The 17,338-nt window shown below is 44.5% G+C and overlaps 1 protein-coding gene across 2 annotated transcripts in view; it reads left to right on the top strand.

The window, feature by feature from the left end:
- CCDC149 (coiled-coil domain containing 149) overlaps positions 1–17,338 on the top strand; it is a 112,942-nt gene that overhangs the window by 81,368 nt on the left and 14,236 nt on the right. Inside the window, exons 9-12 of one of the 2 annotated variants that reach the window (XM_039468503.2) lie at positions 1,473–1,617; positions 10,839–10,915; positions 12,622–12,654; positions 13,721–13,837. In XM_039468503.2, the coding sequence (XP_039324437.1) occupies positions 1,473–1,617; positions 10,839–10,915; positions 12,622–12,654; positions 13,721–13,837 (372 nt within the window). The remainder of the gene's footprint in view (positions 1–1,472; positions 1,618–10,838; positions 10,916–12,621; positions 12,655–13,720; positions 13,838–17,338) is intronic. The other variant, XM_039468504.2, reaches the window with a different exon arrangement.

Raw genomic sequence — 17,338 nt, 5'->3', positions numbered from 1 at the left:
CCCCCTGAAGAGTGCATTTGAAAAACCCAAAGCAGACTTGAAGAACAGCCATTCAGAGTCAGAAAGGACGCATACACAGGAGCATCTGAGTAACCCTAGAGTAGAAAAACACGGTGGGAGAAAAAGCAGAAGTTGCAGATGTAGATTGGAGCCATGCTGTAGGTGGATGGGGCTGGTGGCTTCTGAGAGCAATTTAAGCCAGTTCAAGCCCAGCCAAACATAAATGGGGAAGCATAGTTGTAACAGTATCACATGTGAAAAAGTCACAGATATTTTAATAGGTAGTATTGTCATATTACTCATTAATACTGTTTTACTACCAAAGAAGCTACTAAGGACATCTTACATTCTGTTTACAAAAATATGAAATTTGGGATAAAGGAGGTGATAGTCCTACTATGTGCTAAGCTAGTCATACCACACTGTAATATTCCTATATATATTTGTAAGTGGCATACAGACAAATTAAGAATTTCTTTAAAGTAGACACTTTGGAAACTAGACAAAAAAATAATTTTCTATCAGAGCCATCCATAGATGACTGGAGATGTTATCAGACTCATCCGGGACAGGATAGGCACAAAGGGTGGGTCTCTCTAATACGGGTCTCAGTCCTTCAATTACCTGGAACTATGGCTGTTGATTGGCTTTCATTTTGAACTTGGCTGTGAATGGGATCTGGCAGTTTGTGGAGAAGCAAGCATCCAAGAACAGCTAGCTTTTGTGCATACTCTTTCCCAATATTTAGATGTTTGCAGTCTGCTATATAACTTTTTGCCCTATCATTGTGCCATCTTGCTATTGTTTGCTTAATATTTTTCTTTAAGTCGATTTTAAAGTGACTTATTCTACTTGGCCTTGTCCTATGTAGTAGCACCTGTGAAATCACTGGTTTATGATGTCATTTATATCCTTTTCTAGAATACTTTCAAACAAATGCATAGCTATTAAAATACAAAGCGTATTTTGCACTTTAAATAATCTTCTAAATTATCTTACCACCTGCCAAGGGTATCACATCATGGGAAACTCTGACATAAAGCAAGGCGCTCATAGCTAGGAGTCATTGTCATTTGCGTGGCTGTGTGATCCTCAGCCAATGTTTGTAACCCATCTGTACCTTGCTTTGTCCATGAAATGAAAAAAAAAATATATTCTGTAGGGTTTCTTTTCCCCCAATTTTAAGACTTTATTAATTAGTCATTCATTATGAAAGTGTTTAAAATATTAGACAAATGCAAATATTACCCTCTTAAAAATTGCTGATAAAAGTTCTGAGAACTTCCTCCTTTCTGTTTAGTCCCCACACTGAATTTTACTTTGTTGTGTTGACACTTGAGGTGGACTCTCAATACACATAGTAGTATTTTGAAGCAGGGGGCATACCATTATCCAGGAAGGATTGATACTGGTTTGCATTCCAGTGTTTCAGAAGAGTGATGACTGAGTTATATATTTTATGTCCCATCTAGTTCAGGATCTGCTATCTGAGGATCACGGATGCAGCCTCCCAGCTACTCCACAGTCCATTTCTGACCTGAAATCTCTGGCAACAGCCCTGTTGGAAACAATCCACGAGAAAAACATGGTCATTCAGCACCAGCGGCAAACCAACAAGTAGGTGGCCAAACTCTTGGGTTGGGGGTGGGCACTAAGGAAGTGGGATCAGGCTACCAGAAGTGAAATGTCCAGCAGGTGGAACCACAGACATGCAGGGAAGGTGAGACCCCTCAAATCAGGAAGGAAACTTATTAAACTAGGATAGTGCATCTGCTTTGTGTCAGCATCTTGGCTATCAGCTGGAGCCAAGCACGGAAACAGTACCAGCCATATTGAATGCTTCCTCTGAGCTACTCACTGAGTAGCATGCATTTCATGGCCGAGTTCCATAAAATAATTGCCTGAGTGACTTGACCCGCCTCTCTTCCAGCTCTCCTTTTATGGGAGAAACTGCCTCAGTGCCTTTTGAAACTCCTGGCATGACTTTGAGGGTCTTTGAATGGCAGAGACCACCCAAGCATCAACTTCCACAGGCTGCTGGGCCTAGAAAACAATCTCATGTCACTCTTCCAGATCAGCAAAAAAGATGGTGAAAAGGAAGAGTAATTAAAACGGAATGTCTCATTTGGTTTTTATAGCATGTTCACTATGTTATGTAAAACCAAGCAAGTTAAAGATGGTTAAAGCAGCCATTAGAGATGACAGAGTCCATATCAAGAGTGTTCAGAGAATGGGGAATACACAATAAATTAAAGTAGCAAGTACTACACATGGGGTTGGCTTCGTGGGCATGCAGCCTGTACTCAGAAGGACCCCACATTAGGTCTGATACTCCACTGTCGCCATCTTGGAATTCTTAGTTATTTTTTTAACGAGAGGGCCCCACGTTTTTATTTTGCACTGGACCCTGCAAAGTATATAGCTGGTCTTGCCTGCAAGACAGATGTACACCTGGAACGTTCCCACAATGGAAGTACGAGAGAACTGAACGGGACCTAGAAAGTTAGGCTTCAAGTGACAAAGGGAGGGACCAGAGAACTGGGGGCCTGGCGAACGCAGGCGCATGGGAGAGAGGCAAGTGGAAAATGATTGAAAGTATTATGAAAACAAAATAGAAGACAGAGAAGCTGGAGTGAAGGGAAGATCGCACCAGAGATGAAGACGTATATGGAAGAAAGCGGAGAGCAGCAAAGGGAAGCAGGGCAATCTAGAAAGGATGACAAGGGTGATTTATTGACAGGAGAAGGTTTAAACATTCTCGAAAAAATGAAATCTTAACCAAGGAATGAAAAGCCAGATGCGGAAATGCAGATGCTTCTCAGGGGAGGAAGAAGGAACGGCATCCCCCGCAGCACGAAACGTCCTCCGTGAGCTGGCTTCATCCTTCTCTCTCTACAGAACAGCTCATCTTTCAAGCCTTCTCAGGTCTTCTAAACCCCGGTCCGTTCTGAGCAGGTGACCTCAGTTCCTCATTCACTGGGAAAACAGGGCTTCTCACCATGAGCCCCTCAACCTGCGGCTGCCCTGAAATCAGTGTCTCCCCACATTCTGCTCACTCCTGCCTCCAGGAAACACACCAGCCCACCGTCTTGTTGGCCCATGACATCTTTCCTCTTCTGGGCCTCTGCTCCCCAGGACCTCCTCTCTCACCCTCGTAAACCTCCTCCCTTCCTCTGGCTTTTGCCTCTTTGCCCTGAACCTCCAAACCCCTTCCTCAATCCTGCTGCCTTCCCTGCAATTCCACCAGCCTGGAATGTTTGTGAAGAAGGCCTCCTGTCCTTCCTCAGTAGCCACCCTATTGAAGTGTGTTCTGGGGGGTCACTTAGGTTGGAATTGCTCGGGTGCAGGGACCTGGGGGGCACTGGTTTATAAATTCAGATTCAAAAGGCTTTGTGGGAGGGAAGGTTAGAATTCTGGATTGTAGGAAGTCCCAGGTGAGCTCCTGCACAGGACAGAAAGATGATCTTGGCTTTCATGCCTCCCAAGACCTCCTCCTCCATGTCCCACGCCATTCTTTCTTTGCTGGCCACTAGTATCCCCAAACTCCACCTTTCAGTCTCTTTCTTCTTTAATTTCTTCACATCGAGATTTTCATCTTGGAATCCAAGTAAGATGGGCTCCAAGGGAGAAACTCCGACTCTCTCCACTGTCTCATTGCTTTTCCCACCTCTTCCCTCACCCCCGCCCCAGGCCCACTCCATCTTTTCTCTCTGTCTCCTGTGCTTTTCCCCCACCTGGGGGACCTCATTCCCTGTCTCTGTCTTGGCCTCTCACTCTCGGCCAACTCTTCTCTGATCTCTTGTCCCCACCACCCCATCAGGAGCAAGACCAAGACCCACATTTCCAACTCCGGTTGCTGGTTTCTGCGGATATCCTTTCAGCTCTCCAAATTCCATCAGTCAACATCCATTGCCTAGTAGGTTTCAAATACGGCTGTCCCCTCTGAACGTCACTTCTTCCTTGGGGAGACCTCCCACAGCTCCATCCTCAGACCCCAGCCCTACCTCCCCCGCCTCACCCACCTGCCAGCTCCAGTTCTGAGCATGCCATGAGCCTTCCCTGCAAAGCAGCTGAGCCCCATTGCCTGCCAAAGGCAGCCTCCACAGGCTGTCGGCCTGACATGCCTCTGCAGAGGACTCCAGGCTCCTCTGACAGATTGATTTCCTAATGTGTTCCCAACCATACCCGCTGAGGACACGGGCATTCCCCAGGTTCGCAGCACTCTCTCCCTCCATTGAGAAAGACCAACGTTTTCGTTTGACCATGTTTATTTTTGTTTCCACGCACTTTTTCATGTTTATTTAAAAATAATTTTTGAGCCATCCTCTGGGCATTTTGTTTTGTTTTTTCTTGACAGAGTTTCACTCTGTTGCCCAGCCTGGAGTGCAGTGGCACAATCTTGGCTCACTGCAACCTCTGCCTCCTGGATTCAGGTGATTTTCGTGCCTCAGCCTTCCTTGTAGCTGGGACCACAGGCGCATGCCACCATGCCTGAGTACTTTTTTTTATTTTTTTTTTTATTTTTTTTTTTATTTTATTTTTTTTTTTAGTAAAGATGGGGTTTCATCATGTTGCCCAGGCTGGTCTTGAACTCCTCACCTGAAGTGATCCACGTGCCTTGGCCTCCCAAAGTGCTGAGATTACAGATATGAGCCACCATGCCCGGCCCCTACAGTTTTAATTTCAATATTAATTTAAGGTTAAACCACAATGTATTTCCAAACTACTCCCAGCTACTTTAATCCTCTCCTTGCAAGAAACATCCATTCCTCATTTCTTATGTATTCTTCCAAAGGATGCCTAGACAGTATAAGCAAATGCACAATACATTTATGTGTATATACATATACTCATACGTTTACATAGATACGTTGTCTTTTTTTTTTTTTTGAAACAGAGTCTCACTCTGTCGCTTAGACTGGAGTGCAGTGGCACGATCTCGGCTCACTGCAACCTCCGCCTCCTTGGTTTAAGCAATTCTCTTGCCTTAGCCTCCCAAGTAGCTGGGACTACAGGCACACACTGCTACACCTGGCTAATTTTTATTTTAGTAGAGACCAGGTTTCACCCTGTTGCCCAGACTAGTCACTGAACTCAGCTCAGGCAATCTGGCCGCCTCAGCTTTCCAAAGTGCTGGGATTACAGGTGTGAGCCACCACACCCAGCCAGTATTCATTTTTTTAAAAAGGTTTATGTTTTCATTGTTCTGTACCTTGAATTTTTTCCCCCTGTAATAATGGATCTTGGAGATTGCTTCATATCAGTATATAAGTTGCCTATTGTGTCATCTTTAATACTTAGAAGGTCCTCTGTTTCATACTTTTAGTAAATGTTTTATCTGGGGGCATGCAAGGGAACTAATTGTACTACAAATGGAATGAGGGCTGAGAGTAGAATGTGACCTTGGTCTGTGTGCATTCTCCCCCGCGCCTTACATAACTAAAATAATAAGATAGCTTTTGTAATACACTGGAACCCACCCTGGTCTCCGTGTGCATGCTCCAATTGCCATCTTAGAAAAAATAATAATAGTTAATTAATTAAAAAAAGAAAAGAACTAACTTTGTTTTGCTGGAGTGTTATAAATAGCAGGGAAGGTGTCCTTCCTGGCAGCGTGCGCTCCCCTGCTGCTTTTCCACTGCCTGACAGTTACCGCCCTTGAGAGGCGCCAGTGGGAGCCATCTCGCCGAATTGATGAAGAAACCTAGGACTTTACATCTTGAGCGACGTTCAATTAATAGACAATTTGCTTGAGATACGTCTTGCCAGTGAGTTGGCAGTTGCCTGGTGATGGAGAAAGAACAGATGTGAGGTTCATTTGTCTTTTGAACTGGGTGGCAAAGCATTCATGGAAGAGGCCGGTGTTCACGTGGCGTTTCACTGCGCACCACATTTAGTTCTCCCGACCTTCTCCCCAGCCTCGTGCCTTGCCATGGCTGGTGGTGGTGGTGAACATATGAGGACATATTGGCCTTTTGCTATGTTTCCTGCTATGCCTGAAACCATTTGGTCTTCTCTTTCCCTGGCCAATGGTAAATGAGCTTGGAAGTTCAGCATGTTGGGGAGCAGCAGCAAGACGGTGTTATGGATCCAGAGCAGAAACGCAAAAGGAGGCTACCTGGGATGGGAGGAGGCGGGGGCATCTCCAGGTTTGTAGAGACACAGTTACCTGCTTCCCCTTTAGAGCCAGGCTTTCGTTAAAGACCCTCACTCAGGTACTCCTGCTGTCTGTGTCGTCCAGAGAGCAAGCACAGTAGCGCAGTTTCTGTGTGACTTCTGTCTTCGCAGACTCCTCATCCCACCTTCAGTGATGTCATTATTATCCAAAACCACTGCAGGGAAGCCATCTGGAGGCCTAGCGTCCTGAGAGATTTCCCTAGACTACTAGGTAGATATATGCTAAAATCTCCCCCAGAACAAACCATAGCTAAATAAAAACTTTAAACATTAAAATCTCCTTCATCCTACAGGAAAACAAAACCGAAACCCTCCCTCAAGCCCGAGTATGCCTCAAGCTACTGCCCTGGTTGTCTCCTGCTTTTCACTGCTAAGCTACTGGAAGAGCTGGCCCTATTTACTTTTCCCGTAGTATGCTTCTGTCTCAGCCCCGTGCCTTGGATTCTGGATTTCATCCCCTTTACCGTCCTGAAACATCTCTCCTTCAAAGGTCAGGCATATCTTCTAAGCGGCCTCTTCTCGACTCCCATCCTGCGTGACCACTTTCTAGAATAAGACAATACTGATCACCCCTTCTCATCTGTACCCTTCTCCACCTGGCTTCCAAGGTGGCACGTTGTCCTGACTGTCCTCTGCCCCCTCCCCTGTTCCTTCTGACTCCACACCCTCGGGTGGTGAGCTGCTGGCTCCGCTCCCCCAGCCTGCCCTGTCAGAGCTCTGCCTTTCTTCCTGCATCCAGCCTGTCTGCCCAGATTTCACAGGCATCTCAGACTCATCTACCTCCTTGTCATTGCCCCATTCCTGTAGCACCCCTGCATCCCCACTGGCTTGGTTTGGACCATATCGTCCCCCACCTGGATGATGCTATTCTAACTAATCTGTATCTACTCACGTTCCTTCCCTTCCATTCTCAACTAGGCATCAAGAATACTTTGCCTAAACTTCCTTATGCTGCTTCCTTGCTTAAAACCCTTCACTCAGCTGGTGCGGTGGCTCGCGCCTGTAATCCCAGCACTTTGGGAGGCTGAGGTGGGCTGATCATGAGGTCAGGAGTTCAAGACCAGCCTGGCCAATAAGGTGAACCCTGTCTCTACTAAAAAGGCAAAAATTGCCGGGTGTGGTGGCATGCACCTGTAGTGCCAGCTACTCAGGAGGCTGAGGCAGGAGAATTGCTTGAACCCAGGAGGCGGAGGTTGCAGTGAGCTGAGATCATGCCACTCCACTTCAGCCTGGGTGACAGTGAGACTTCGTCTCTTAAAAAATAAAAAAATAATATAAAACAAAAAGTCCTTCACTCTCTCCCCATTGCCAATATAGAAAAGTCTGAATGTTCTCAATAGAGTAGGTAGGTTTTTCATGATCTGGGTTCCTACCAGTCTCTCTAGATTGATCTTACGCTTAGCTCTTCATTTCTGCTCTACAGGTTTAATAAGAACGTGTGTATTTTCAAGTCTGTGTTCTTGCCTGGCTGCTCTGTTTGCCAGCTGTGTAAGCCTGGGTGAATTAGGTAACCTCTCTGAGTCTGTTTTCTCATCTACAACTGACGCATCAGTTGCTGCAGGACACCAAGAAGTGTGTGTGCATACCTGGTACACAAGTGATTCATACGTACCAGCTGGTATTAAAGCCATCCACTGCACTGTCCTTGTATGCTTTTGTGTATCTGCATCGCTCTGTCTCCCACCAGACAGGGACAGGCTCTCGATGCAGGGACAGACCCTCCTCCCCATTATCCTCTACAGCCTGTAGCATAGTGCTTTACAGAGTTGGATCTCAGGAATCGTCTGTTGAATTGGTCAGACTGAATTGAATGGACTCGGCTCCTATTTCTTCTCTCTCCACCTATCTGTGCTGCTGGCCACTAAGACGCAAATAGCCACACTTTTATCCCTGGTCTGCGTCACACCAGGTTCAGCAGGCTCCCTGCCATGTTCTTTCAGTGTGAAGCTAACAGAGACTCTCTTTGCCAAGTGAAGCACTGTGGCTTGTGTTTTGCAAGTCACCTGTGGCCACATCCATATTTCAACATGAACAGTTTCTAAGGAGCGTTCCATGCAGACATGAAAAAGAAGATGAGAAAGTTTGTTGTTGTTGTTGTTGTTATTTGCCTGTTTTTTGAGATGGAGTCTCGCTCTGTCACCCAGGCTGGAGTGCAGTGGTGCGAGCTCAGCTCACTGCAACCTCTGCCACCCGAGTTCAAGCAATTCTCCTGCCTCAGCCTCCGAAGTAGCTGGGACTACAGGCACGTGCCACCACACTCAGCTAATTTTTGCATTTTTAGTAGAGACAGGGTTTCACCTTATTGGCCAGGCAGGTCTTGAACTCCTGATCTCATGATCAGCCCATCTTGGCCTCCCAAAGTGCTGGGATTACAGGTGTGAGCCACCATGCCCAGCTGAGAAGGTTTGTTTTAAAGTGCCATTATAAGATATTGGTTAAGAGCATGTGCTTCAGAAGGAAATAGAGGTTTACATTCCGATACAGCCTCATCACCAGCTGAGTCTTGCATGTGGTTTTGGTCAAGTTAACTAACTTCTGTTCCTCAGCTTCCTAATGGGAAGATGAGTGTATGGTGGATGAGATTGCTAGGGGCTGGGAAAAGACAGAACTTTGAGATAAACTGTGCATCCTTGGGCAAGTTGCTTAACCTCTCTGTTCCTTAGAGTCCACATGTGTAAAAGGAAGGTAACAACACCATGTACACCACAGGGTTTTTGTCAGGTTAGATGAGATAACAGGTCAGTGTTGAGCGTGGTCTCTGATGCGTATTAAGGACTCAGGAAAGATTAGCTGGCTATTTGTATTAACAGTAGTGCAGTTGCTATTGTTGTCGATGGTACTATTGTTATTATTTCTACTATCAGAACTACTACCGAGTCCATTTTACTACCTTCAGCCCTGCATCAGATGCTGATAAGTGTCAGGACAGAGAAGAAAGCTGACAAACTTAGGCAGGGGCCCTAAAAGTAGATTGCGGGGGACACCAGCACATTCACTTCATTACATTTTTGAGAGAAATGTCTGTGTTATCCCAAAACATCAGAAAAAAATATAACCCAATATCTCTTCACCGCACCTTCAGAGACACAGCTCAGATGGCCTCCCCCAGCCTCCACGGAAGAGTTAAGCCTTATCTTTTGTTTCCAAGAAGCAGCCACCTACAGATGATCTGATCTCCTTAAGAAACAGGCATCAACTTGAACACTGTTGTGATTGCATCTCAAACCCATCAGCTGGTGAAAAGGGAGCTTGGATCAGAAGGTCTGAGCAAAATATGGAAAGCAAGATTATAAAGGATAGTGTCTATTGAAGGGTCAGGGACATGAAAGCAAAAGAGACCCAATAAATGAATGAAAATAAAAAGTAATTGACAAAGACCATGCATAATTTTAAGACTTAGGGAAAAGAAAAGAAAAGCTCTAAGTACCTAGATAGAAGAAAACCACATAGAGTAATTCCAGAGTTTTCTGTGAACTCAAAGGGAATATTAATTAAGATGGTACAAGTCAATTCAGGTAAAGCAAGGATGAATCCACAGCCATATATATGTGCAGATATATACATATTCATGTCTCTGTGTGTATGTGGGTGTGTGTAGCTATCTCTGGAATATAAAGAGAGGTAGGAGAATAATTCTAGTGTTCTGATTTATCTTGCTGAAAGGAATTGAAACTTCGCTATTAAGGGGAATTCCACATTGTTTTAGCACAGCAGTGCCAAGAAAATCCCCCAAATAAAATAAAGACCGGTTTTTCAATTTCCAGCCCAGTGAAAAGTGATTGAAGTTTTAGATGACTATTAAATCATTTCTCAACTATATTTAAGTTTTTATAGAGTGAAGTGGGAGTATTATGCCCACATGTCTATCCATGCATGTAGTGAAAGTTTGACTTCCAAGTAAACAGTATGGTCTTTTCAAATACACACATTCTAAAACTGATATATCTTAGCGACTCAGAATGGTCACCTTGGAAAGTAATGTAATTATTCTAACGATTCTGCAATTACTGAAAACTCTTTTGAAATACCACTTCTTCATTCTTCTCATAGCTAGTTATGAGTCATGAAAAAAGAAAAGCATTTATTTAATCAAATATATTTATCAAACACCTCCCATATATCAGGCATTGTGCTCAACATCAAGAATATGGACATCAGTAAGATAGGGACCCAAGAAGGCTCATGGTATTAATTATTGATTCAAAATAACAATACCGAGCATGCCCGTCCATCTTACTTTTTAGACTTGGTTTTTTCCAAAAATCAGATCTACCCTCAAAGAATCAAGGTGCGATACTACTAAGGGTATTCAACATTTATTGTCATCTTTGCAATGAGCATTTCTCAAATAGAAATTCCATCAAATGATTTGGGCAGTTAGTGGAGTCATTGTTTAGTTTCCCAGGTGAACTACCTTTTAGGAGAGAGGACTCACTTTCATGGCATTCTAGTATTGTTTTTAATCATTCAATGTATGTTCTATTTGCATATGTACTTTCAGTAGAGCACATATTATTTACACACATATACACACAAATTCTCCACCCTTAGCATATATCATAAATCTCAACACTTTTCTGTTAGGGCACTAGCTGGATTCCTGGGGCTGTGGGCTGGCAGGATGCTCAGTAATCGATAGTCATTTTCTCCCCTTTTTTCAGAATCCTAGGGAATCGGGTGGCTGAGCTGGAAAAAAAGTTAAGAACTCTGGAAGTTTCTGGTTTGTGGAGTCTTCCAGGTAAACAGAACTTTATGAAAACTGTTTTCCTTTTTGTTTTTTTGTAAAGAAATGAAGTTCCCACATAATTTACAAGAATATGCTACCTTTTAAAAATTCTTTTATTTGTAGATCATTGCTGAAAAAATCTATAAGTATTCTAAGTTTAGAAATTGACATGGCGGGGTAGGGGTGAAATCAGAAAAATGCAATGAATATTCAGGGTCTCATCTGTGGAACTGTAACATTTTGCAAACCTGAATTCTGAAATTGTTACTGTGTCTGTATTTTTTTTTAACTTTCATGAATGTAGTGAATTGTTTCTTTTAATCTGTAGATATCTTATAAGGATTTATTCGATTTGTTCAATTTAATTATTAGCCCTAAAACTGAATATAAGAACTTAACAAAGATTTGTGCAATCTAATCACCAGTCCTAAAATTGAACGTAAGAACATACAAAGATTTGTCCAATTTAATCACCTCTACTAAAAATGAAGATAAAAAGCAACAATTTTTCTAACCCAAAACGTACCCTACCACCTCCTTCTCTTCCCTTCCCCCATCCCATTTTTACTTAGCCTGAAAATCTGAATTTTTCTGTGATTTTTTTTTTCCAGCTGTACATTGTGTTTGGAAGTTCTGATGTTCCACTTTAATTAGCTGTATTTATCTCACTTGTCTTGGTAAACTACTCCTTTTGTGAGACCCCAGTCAGCCATTCCCCGTTGATGTTTTACTCTTCAGAAACTTATGTTTACCATTTCCACCATCTCCGCTTTCCCTGGAAACCATGCTGTACATATACATTTAGTTACTTAACCTTCTGCACAAACCAGTCTCCTTCCTTCTTGTATCATATGGACACTTCCCTGGAGTGAATGATAAATAAAAATTAGCACAGGGAGGCAGGCAGACAACAACATGTTTTCTGAAATAGAAACCCGAATCGCTGCCTTAGGTTGCCTTTATGTGTGTTTCCTTTTCTTTTTTGAGACGGAGTTTTGCTCTCGTTGCCTAGGCTAGAGTGCAATGGCACCATCTTGGCTCACCGCAGCCTCCGCCTCGCAGGTTCAAGTGATTCTCCTGCCTCAGACTCCCAAGTGGCTGAGATTACAGGCATGTGCCACCACACCCAGCTAATTTTGTATTTTTAGAAGAGACAGGGTTTCTCCATGTTGATCAGGCTGGTCTCAAACTCCCAACCTCAGGTGATCCACCCGCCTCAGCCTCCCAAAGTGCTGGGGATTACAGGCGTGAGCCACTGCACCTGGCATGTGTTTCATAAATTAGAATTTTTAGCAGTGATTCCTTGAACTTGATGTCAAAAGACCTAACAGAACTAATTAGTGCTGGGTACAGTCCTGGGAATTTGAATTATCCATTTCTGCACAAGAATCTTTTGATGCTGTTAAAACCTCATCTTCTATGAAGGCCTTTCTTTTATTGCATTGAATGGCAAGACAGTTGGGCAACTTGATCATGTATTTGTACAGTCAGACTGCCATTTCTGTGCATGTACGGGGGTACAATTTCAATTTTTTTTTTCTCAGAATGACTTGGTGAAATTTCTCACTGTTTCATTTCTACAATTTATATTAAAAGATGGAAGTTACATGAGTGAACAAATGCTGAGAATTTTCTATGGTTTTGTTTGGTCTAGGTACAACTTCAAATGGCCATTATGCAATAACCATTATTTCCTTCCTTCTTTTTGCTGCCTGAAGGCCTGAGCTACAATGTTTCAGTAGGATTTGGGAGTATGTTCTGTTTAAAGTCTCTGTTTTTGTGGCTCATATCAGCAGTGCATTATGTTGTCTCTGCATGTAAATAAGTAGAAATGCATTCTCTACCTTTCCTTGAACTTTTCTGATTAGAATTGTGAATTGAAATAGAGAATTCAATTAGTACAAAACAAATATCCAAGGATGAAATCAGCTTTGGGGGCCTGGCGGAATGAATTTTATGCTGTGGCCCTGTGTGTTCGCATCTCCAGTCTCCACATAGATACAAAGTGGGAGGACAGGAAAAAGAGCGGCAGCCCCCCAGATCTAAGACTGCTTATGTCATGGCAACAGCATCGCCCTCCTGCAGTGATGAAGGATGTTATGATGAAGAATCGTGTTAGGATATTTTCAAGCCATGGTGAAAGTAAAGGGAAAAGAGCCTCTTCCTAGTGTAAATCAGATCAGTCCCTCCTGTCTGCTCATTGTCTTTTGTGTCTCCATTTAAACTACTGAATGGTAGAATAAGATGCAATACATTTTTTTCTCCGCCTCTTCCCCTTCCTCTTCCTTCTTTCCCCAAGTAGGAGTCAAATCATAGTGTTTAGCCAACTTGAGAGCAGAATCCCAATGACATCAAAGAATTGCCAACTCTCCCCCATGTACCATCACCTGGAAAGAATCCATGTCTCTTCCAGTCATCAGCCCACCGATGCATTGGGATCCTTTCAACATTTCAGCACTGACTTTGTGAATTCAGTCCTGTACCAGGAGTCCTAGACATGCTTATCGCCCTCTACAAGAGCCTACAGTCCATGTAGGGAAGCAAGATGAATACATATCAAGCAGTGAGAGGAAAGAGGAAAATGACCTATAATTCAGTGCTAAATTAGTGATAAAGACTTTGTGCGTGTGTGTGTGTGTGTGTGTGCAGTGGCTAGGGCTAGAGTGGGTGCAATAGTGTAAGGAAGTATGGAGGGTGTCAGCAGTCGTAGCAGGCTTCCCTTTAGTGTTAGCCCTGAGCCAATTAAGTGTGTGGGACTAAATGTAACCCAACTCCACTGATGATATAAGACATCCATTTTCCCCTTTTCCGCAACAGGAGGCAAGGACACCATACTATTCAGTGACCCCACTCTTCCTAGTGGACAGAGGTCAAGATCCCCACTGCTAAAGTTTGTTGAGCAGCCCCCTGAGAACAAAGCGGACCCCAAGGATGGTAAGCATGCCTCGATTTCTCCATCTTTACCTGGACTGTGCCTGCCACAGAGGAGTGGCTCAGTGGATATCAGTCTCCTCCCCGTCCGCTTCCTGCCACTGCTTTGGCATCACTGGGACATTCCTCAGATTTCCTCTTGTTGCTTATGTGGGTTCATCTTGTTGGGAGATTTTAACTGAAAAACGCAGGCCCCTGCTCTCTGGACATGGTGGCAGAGAGATTAAGAGAAAGGACCCTGGGCCAGGTACAGTGGCTCACAAAGTCCTGTAATCCCAGGACTTTGTGAGGGCAACACAGGTGGATCACCTGAGCTCAGGAGTTCAAGACCAGTCTGGCCAATATGGAGAAATACTCAGAAGGATGAGGCAGGAGACTTGCTTGAACCCGGGAGGCAGATGTTTCAGTGAGCTGAGATTGTGCCACCACACTCCAGGCTGGGCAATAGAGCAAGACTCCATCTCAAATAAATAAATTCATAAATACTTACATACATACAGAGTGAGGACCCTGGAGTTGAACAACCTGGGTCACAGTCAGTTCCACATCACATTGGTTATGAGAACTGGGGCTGGAGACTTCAGCCGCAGTTTCCTTTCCTTTAAAACAGTGACATGATCATGCCAACCTCAGGGAAATCTTGCACATTGCTTGGTACCTGGGAAGTCTGCAAAGCAGTAGAATAGAGAAAAGCTCCTCCTCTACCAGACAGACAGTTCTGGAGGCAGGATGTTCTAAAAGGGATCAAAGACCCATATAGAGACCCAGATGAGCCGACAGGTTTGGGAGCCTGATCTCTTCCCATGTGGGCGTCTTGTCTCCCCAACAAACTTCTTATCTTCTGAAGCTTTGCTTGTCTTCTTCTGCCACCCCAAGAGTGGCAGCCAGCTTCTGAGAATGCACCAAATGCTCCCTGCGCCTTGGTATTCATGCCCCCGTGTAACCATCTTCCATGTTGTATCAGGATCAGTCTGTTTGATAAACAGAATACAGAAGTGAGGGTATGTGAATTCTATAGCCAGGTCATAAAAGACAAGAGACTTGTGCCTTGGGCTCTCTCTTGGGTCGTTCACTCTGGAGGAAGCTGGCAGCCATGTCATGAGAACACCCAAGCAGCTATCCACACTGTTCATGTGGCATGGAGCTGAGGCCTCCAGCCATCAGCCACTTGAGTGAGCCATCATGGAAGGAGATTCTCCAGCTCTAGTCAAGCCTTCAGATGCCAACAGCCCTGGTCAGCATTTCTTGGGCACCTCATGAGAGACCATTAGCCAGAACCACCCAGCTCAACTGTTCCCAGACTCCTGAGTCTTAAGCTGCTAGGTTTGATGTAATTTGTAACACAGCAATAGATAACCAATATACCTCCACATTTCTTCTCCATCTTCTCTTGCTCAGACTCTTGCATTTATTCATTACCTCCATAAAAATACTCTCTAAGTTACTGTAAGGACACGTGCCACAAATGTTCATTGCAGCACTGTTTACAATATCAAAGACTTAGAACCAACCCAAATGCCCATCAATGATAGACTGGACAGGGAAAATGTGGCACATATACACCATGGAATACTATGCAGCCATAAAAAACGATGAGTTCGCGTCCTTTGTAGGGACATGGACGAACCTGGAAACCATCATTCTCAGCAAACTGACACAAGAACAGAAAATCAAACACTGCATGTTCTCACTCATAGGCGGGTGTTAAACAATGAGAACACATGGACACAGGGAGGGGAGCATCACACACTGGTGTCTGTCGGGGGAAAATAGGGGAGGGACAGTGAGGGGTGGGGAGTTGGGGAGAGAGAGCATGGGGAGAAATGCCAGATATAGGTGATGGGGAGGAAGGCAGCAAATCACACTGCCATGTGTGTACCTATGCAACAATCTTGCATGTTCTTCACATGTACCCCAAAACCGAAAATGCAATTTAAAAAAAATAAAAAATAAATTAAAAAAAATTCTCGCAAAGTACTTTTCCCCCACAGGGTTCCATCTGCAGAGTTACACCCCACATTTCCCAGAGCCCCAACTTGCCTTGCCCTGAATACTCCGTGGACTTCTCAAGCACAACATCACCAATTCTTCCTGCTTTCTTCCTGCTGTTTTTGTCACCCTCTCAGCTTCTCAGGCTCGAAACCTTGGAGCCAGCAGCCACTGTCAACCTTCCGTCTCCAGCTCCACGTGGAGCTCTTTCTTCAGTTTTCACACCTGGGGGCTTGCCACCTCTGGCATGGTTCAGACCCTCATTTTCTTGTCAGGAGGGCTCCTCTCCTGGTTTTTCATCCTCCCTGACTCTCCTTGCTTTATTCCCATCTTCATCCTGCTTCCGCAGAATAAAGCTTTTGGAGTACTGTTTGCATCACATTTGTGCCCTGCTCAAAAATCCCAAGTGGCTCTCCACTGTCTTCCACTTAACATCTCAACCCTGCAGCCTGGCCTAGCCTGTCTTTCCACCTCGTGATTGTCTGCCCTAAAAACTGTGCTCTCATCCAAATGGACTAACTAGCTGTATCAGTTCACTAGTATTGAACAAACCAACTCAAAATATAGAACTTAAAGCAACAACTATGTTTTGTTTTCATGAGTCTTTGGGTCAGGTGGGTGGTTCTGCTAATCCAAGCGAGGCTCTGCAAGGCTCTCTCTTGAATATGAATGAGGGAGCCCTGCAGAGCTGAGCTTAGATTAGCAGAACTGGAACCACCCATCTGACCCAAAGACTCATGACAAATAATACATAATTGTTGCTTTAAATTACTCATAATAGTGCATGGAGTGGTAAGGAGACCACTTCTTATAACTGAGTAAGAAGACCCAGACGAGCCAACAAACAGGTTTGAGAGTCTGATCTTACATAAAGCCGTAATAGTGCATGGAGGGCTAGAAGCCAGGACATAGCTGAGATTTGAACAGAAATGTTACCCCCACCAAGTACATGTGGGGAGAATTTCTAGAGAAAGACCCTGACTTTAATTAATTCCACACCGGCCAGAAAGCAAGGCCGAGTCTTTGCAGCCAGCCTCATGTGGCTGCTTGTGAGGCTGGCCTGGAACACCGTGGCCCACTGTGTGGTTTGGAACATGTTTTGGCTGGTGATTCTGCCATGCTGAGAGCCAGTGTCCACATGGAGATCCAAAGCCTTCTGTCTGTTCTGGGCTTGCTGAGCCTCAGGGTGGACCTGGGCCTGCTGACCTGAATGGCGCATGAGCCTGGCTTGATTTTCACAAGGGCGGTGTAAGCAGTGGACCGATTCAAAATGATAGCTTCCGGAGTTGTATCACTAGCTCTCGTTGTTCCTACCCCGTCCTCCGACAGCGCAGGGTGGGAACAAGGAAGCCTTTACACCATGACTGTCAGCAGCAGGGATGGTCTCATCACCGTCACATCTATGATCAATTCCAACCGAAAGCAGCACGCCCTTGGGAGGACAAAGCCTATCAGAGAGCAGTTAACGAAGGAAGATGAATCGCCCCTTCGGGTCAGTGGTGGAGGGGAGGCACA

The sequence above is a fragment of the Saimiri boliviensis genome, chromosome 3 (genome assembly GCF_048565385.1).
Source record: "Saimiri boliviensis isolate mSaiBol1 chromosome 3, mSaiBol1.pri, whole genome shotgun sequence".
Taxonomy (NCBI): Eukaryota; Metazoa; Chordata; class Mammalia; order Primates; family Cebidae; genus Saimiri; species Saimiri boliviensis.
This window is presented reverse-complemented; position numbering and strand designations above follow the sequence as displayed.